Below are 4,980 nucleotides of genomic sequence, written 5' to 3' on the forward strand. Positions count from 1 at the left end.
CGTCAGTATAGTCAATCGAATGTTCCCGATGGTGGTGGCGAGGGTGGAGGTGGGCTCGGTGGCGGTGTCGACGGCGGTGGCGAGGGCGGTGGCGAAGGAGGCGGCGGGCTTGGCGGCGGCGGCGAGGGTGGAGGAGAGGGCGGGGGTGAGGGCGGGGGTGGCGATGGTGGCGGTGGGACAGGCGGCGGGGGAGAGGGCGGCGGGGGAGAGGGCGGCGGCGAGGGCGGCGGGGGTGAGGGCGGCGGCGAGGGCGGCGGCGAGGGCGGCGGCGAGGGCGGCGGCGAGGGCGGCGGCGCGGGCGGCGGCGAGGGCGGCGGCGAGGGCGGCGGTGTCGACGGCGGCGGCGATGGTGGCGGCGATGGTGGTGGGGATGGTGGAGGTGATGGTGGCGGGGGTGACGGCGGTGGAGGTGGCGGTGGAGGTGGCGGTGGCGGAGAGGGCGGTGGCGGAGAGGGGAGTGGGGGGCTAGGCGGACTAGGCGGCATGCGGGGCGGCGGCGGCGGCGGCAAAGGGGGTGGCAGTGACGGAGGCGGCAGGCTCGGCGGTGGCGGCACCGGCAGCAGAGGTGGTGAAGGCGACGGAGCGACGGGAGGAAGGCTCAGCAAGTACCCGCCATAGAGGTACCCGCCGTAAAGATAGCCGCCATAGGAGTGGTACCCGCTGTACCCCAGCCTGCGTCGGGAGAGTGCGTTCTTGTGCAGGTGGTCGAAAGTGGCGCGCGAAACAGAGGCGGGACTGTGGTCGTCAAGCCCGTCCAGCGCCAGCTTGTTCGGGCCTGCGAAGTGGAGAGAGGTATACCGCCGTAGATCGTACACCCCGCTATGCTCCAGGTCGGTGTCGGAGACGTAGCCCAATCCATCGAGGACTGCATCCTCCGCCCAGCAGCCCACCGCGCCGGCAAAGATAAGGTACGGCAGGCCGAGCCCGCTTGCCACCGAATCGGGCGGGAAAAAACGGAAGCGTGAGTTGGCAGCGAACCAGGCAGAAACACGCTCCTCAAGACGCTCGTTGCGCCATCGGTTAAGAGGCAGCAGCGCGACCCCAAAGTTCCACGCGAGCTGCTCTCGGATGGCCGTGTCGCCCACGGCACCATCATGGCCGAGCGCCCTGCGCTCGCCATGGTAGTTGATTAAAGCCTCAAGCGAGAGCAGCAGAGGCTCGAGCGCCAGCGGCGCGCACGGATGCTCTTCTCGCGCTCTCTCTCCCAAGTCGCAAGAGCTGTAGGCATGCGGCCCAATCGAGCCGATGAAGGTTGTCTCAGCGTAGGTGGAGCGCGCGTTGGTCAAGTTGAGCCACTGACTCTCTCCCTGGCTGGCGCCCTCGTACATGGAGCACGACGCTTGCAGCAGCGTGCCTGTCGCGAGGGGCGCGTCGTAGAGCGGCCACAGTTCCTGCTGAATAAGCACATCGTCGTCGACGAGCAGCAGCCGATCGAGGTGTTCCAGCGCAGGCACCTCTGAGAGGTAGAGGCGGAGCAAGTTGAGAGGGTGGGCGTGCTTGGGGTCGCGGCTGGGAGGGAACACGCGAAGCGACGCCTCGGTCCGCCACTGCGAGGCGTTCTCCTGTGGGGCGTGCCGCCAGCGTTGCCAGTCTTCCCACATCCAAACCGGGATGATGCCCTTTCCCACAAGCGAGTCCACGGCATCGTTCAGACCAAGCAGGTTCACCTGCTCGACCGGAAACGAAGAGCCGAGCGCCCCAAGCACCTCAGCCCTTGAGAGGGTTGTGATGATCCACCAGTTTAGCTGTGTTGACTCACCTCTTGAGGCCTGAGCAGTTAGCACCGTGGCGGCGAGACTGGCTGGCCGGTCACTCATCACAGCGAGGTGGATGTGCCTGAGGGGGAGTGGTCGGATGCCGGTGGACAGCTGTCCGATGGTACCCCAGGAGCACAGAGCTGCGGCTAGAATGGCCACACTCGCGAGCGACGCGAGCGAGCGCAGCAGGGCGAAGGCAACCATCTATTGGCTCGAGTTCTCCCACGTAAAATCCGACGGATCCATTTCAACCGACACCCTCTTTTCACCGTCGCCGTGATACGTGAAGTCCTACCTAGCGCTGGTGTGGCCGGTTCTTTTGCGGTATCCCTCTATCTCCCCTATCTCCCCGCATCTCCTCGCATCTCCTCGCATCTCGTCGCATCTCCCCGTATCGCCCCGTATCGCCCCGTATCTGCCCGTGTTGCAACGACAACAAGCGCCGCCGAGCAACGCCCGCGCGCGGTGTTTTCTCTTAAAAGGTCATTCACGGGTGTCCGCGGCCCACTGTGTCCGCTGGTAGGACAGTGATCGCCGCAAACCCTGTGGTCAGGGCACCGGAACACCAAAAAAACCACTACGCCTTCGAGTGAAAGTAATCCGAGCAAACCGTAATCCGAGCAAACCCGGCCCCCCCCCGCATTGAATGACTGCTTTCGTGGTGACGAGTCAGTTGCGAGCGGTGTTGTAGAGGTTGCCTTCCGCTCCGCCCTTGATGCCGTTGGCGCGCAGAACCAGTCTGCGGCCCCCGGTTGGGACGAGTGCGCGACGCGGACGAACCGCTCAATGTGGCCGGCAGCTCGCGCTGCCGGCGGGGTTGGTTGGGGAGAACCGGCACGGGGAAAGCCGGCCTCCCCGGAGGGGTCGCCCCCTGGAGGGGGCCCAAAGGGCCCCCCGGGGGGGCGGGGGCCCCCGCCCCGAGGGGCGGGGGCAGGTTCGTCGCCTAGCGCGAGGGAGTCAACCCTTGTTGCCAAGTCGGCGAGCGTGTTGTGTATCGAGAGAGAGACCATAGCAGGTGCGACGAGTATAAAATTCTTTCTCTGCCACGCGGCGACGTGGTGGGCGGACCACCCAGCCTGTCTGCTGTGTGAGAGAGGGAGGACGTGGTGAGAAGAGTTCAACATATGCTGCCCGCTCTCAGTTGTAAGCGCCATTTGGATGCCACGAGCGCCGCCGACGCCAAGGCCGCCAAGAAGGCGAGGAAGCTAGAAAAGGCGGCCAAGCTGGAGCGGAAGCTGGCAGATGCGGCAGGCGTTGCGGCGAGCAGCAAAAAGGCCAACGCCGCCAAGGAGGCAGGAATGCTGAGCGCGGCGATACAGAGAGTGAGCGCGGATCGCGACGCCGCACGCGCTTTTTGCGCCTCGCACGAGATCACCCTCGACGGCGCCGGCACCGCGGCGCCGGCGGTCGTCACCAGCCTCGCTGATGCACCCTTTCCCCAGCCGCTCGTCGAGCTGCTGCTGTCCCAGCCAGGATTCACCGCGCCGTCGGCGGTGCAGGGCGCTGCCTGGCCCGCCGCCGTGGCGGGCCGCGACGTCCTCGCCGTCGCCAAGACAGGCTCCGGCAAGACGCTCGGATACCTCCTACCCGCACTTGCCCGCTGGCACGCTGTGCGCGGGAAGCTGCTCTCTTCGGGTCCGCGGCACCCGTACTGCCTCGTCATGGCGCCGACGCGCGAGCTCGCTATCCAGATCAACGAGCAGGCACTCCTCTTTTGGCGGCGCACCGTCCACTCCCCAGGACACGTCCATGACATGTCCACACATGTCCGGCAGGCGCTCCTCTTCGGCGCGCCGCTCGGGGCGCGCTCGGTGGTCGTGTACGGCGGCGCGCCAAAGGTCGTGCAGGCGGGCCACCTCTCGCGCGGTGCCGACATCGTGGTCGCTACCCCGGGTCGCATGCTCGATATGCTGGCGATGCAGGCGCGCGGCGGCGGCAAGGGCAAGGGCAAGGGCAAGGGCAAGGGCAAGGGCGGCAAGGGCGGCAAGGGCGGCAAGGGCGGCTTCCGTGGCGAGGAGGAGGAGGGGCCGTGCACGACGCTGGCGGAGTGCCGCGTCCTCGTGCTCGACGAGGCGCGAGATGCCGCCGAGATGCCGCCGAGATGCCACCCGAGATGCCGCCGAGATGCCACCCGAGATCAGCCGCGGTCCCTCGTGCTTGGCGAGCGGACCGGATGCGCGGACAGAATAGATCCAGCCACACCTGTGAGCAGGCGGACCGCATGCTCGACATGGGCTTCGAGAAGGACATCCGCGCTCTGGTGGCTGCCATCCCGGCTGTCGGTCGGCAGACGCTGCTCTTCACGGCGACGTGGCCGAAGGCGGTGCAGCGGGTGGCGGACCCTAGAAGCGGAGTACGGATCTCTCTACTCCAACCAGCACTCGTGAGGAGACGTAGTCAGCTGTATTCAACCATCTGGCGGCGCTCTGAGTACACTGCACGAGACCGTCCTCCCGCCCAGCCGTCGAGTGTATCCACACCGTAGTGTGAATCCACACCGTAGGTGGCGGACGAGCTTCTCGACGTGAGCAGCGCCGCCGGCCGCGTGCGCGTCACCGTCGGCAGCGGCGGCGAGAAGCTGACCGCCAACCCAAGTGTGGAGCAGCGCGTGGCAGTGCTCGGTCACCCGCGAGACAAGTGGGAGGCGTTCCTGCAGCTGGTCGAGCCGTTCCGCAAGGGCGGCGGCGAGGCGGCGACGCGCGTGATCGTCTTTTGCAACACCAAGAAGGACGTCAACGGCATCGGCGAGCACCTCTACAACGACGGCTTTTCCGTCGACACTTGCTCGGGCGACCGCACGCAGCGCGAGCGCGAGCGCGTCATCCAGTCCTTCCGCGACGGCGCCGTGACGATGGTCATCGCGACCGACGTCGCCGCGCGCGGGCTCGACATCCAGGGCATCGACCGCGTGATCAACTACGACTACCCGCCCGGCGAGGGCGGCTCGGACGACTACATCCACCGCATCGGCCGCACCGGCCGCGCGGGCGCAAAGGGGCGCGCGGACACGCTCTTCACGCACAAGGACGGGCGGCACGCGCCAGAGCTGGCAGCGCCCTCGGTCGCGCGCTCTCCGCCTCGCTCCGCCCCCCCAAGGCTGACTCGCCCTCGTCGCCTCGCGCGGTACAGGCGAGGATCCTCGCCGACGCGCAGCAGCCCGTGCCGGCTGAGCTGGAGGCCCTCGCGGCGAGGGGCTCTGGCGGCCACCGCGTGGGGCACCACG

The 4,980-nt window shown here is 67.7% G+C and overlaps 2 protein-coding genes across 2 annotated transcripts; one reads left to right on the top strand and one right to left on the bottom strand.

Annotated features, from left to right (window-relative positions):
- Positions 1 to 11: 11 nt before the first annotated feature.
- EMIHUDRAFT_99708 (hypothetical protein) lies at positions 12 to 1,961 on the bottom strand (the record flags this gene model as incomplete). Its single annotated transcript, XM_005781651.1, has 1 exon — positions 12 to 1,961. The coding sequence occupies one exon, from the start codon at positions 1,959 to 1,961 to the stop codon at positions 12 to 14; it is 1,950 nt and encodes a 649-aa protein (XP_005781708.1).
- Positions 1,962 to 3,055: 1,094 nt separating this feature from the next.
- EMIHUDRAFT_63991 (hypothetical protein) lies at positions 3,056 to 4,857 on the top strand (the record flags this gene model as incomplete). Its single annotated transcript, XM_005781652.1, has 4 exons — positions 3,056 to 3,484; positions 3,533 to 3,650; positions 3,899 to 4,089; positions 4,273 to 4,857. Coding segments are annotated over 4 exons (1,323 nt in total), but the record flags the coding sequence as incomplete, so codon positions are not given.
- Between the last annotated feature and the right edge of the window lie 123 nt (positions 4,858 to 4,980).

Source organism: Emiliania huxleyi (genome assembly GCF_000372725.1).
Source record: "Emiliania huxleyi CCMP1516 chromosome Unknown EMIHUscaffold_20, whole genome shotgun sequence".
Lineage (NCBI taxonomy): Eukaryota > Haptophyta > Isochrysidales > Noelaerhabdaceae > Emiliania > Emiliania huxleyi.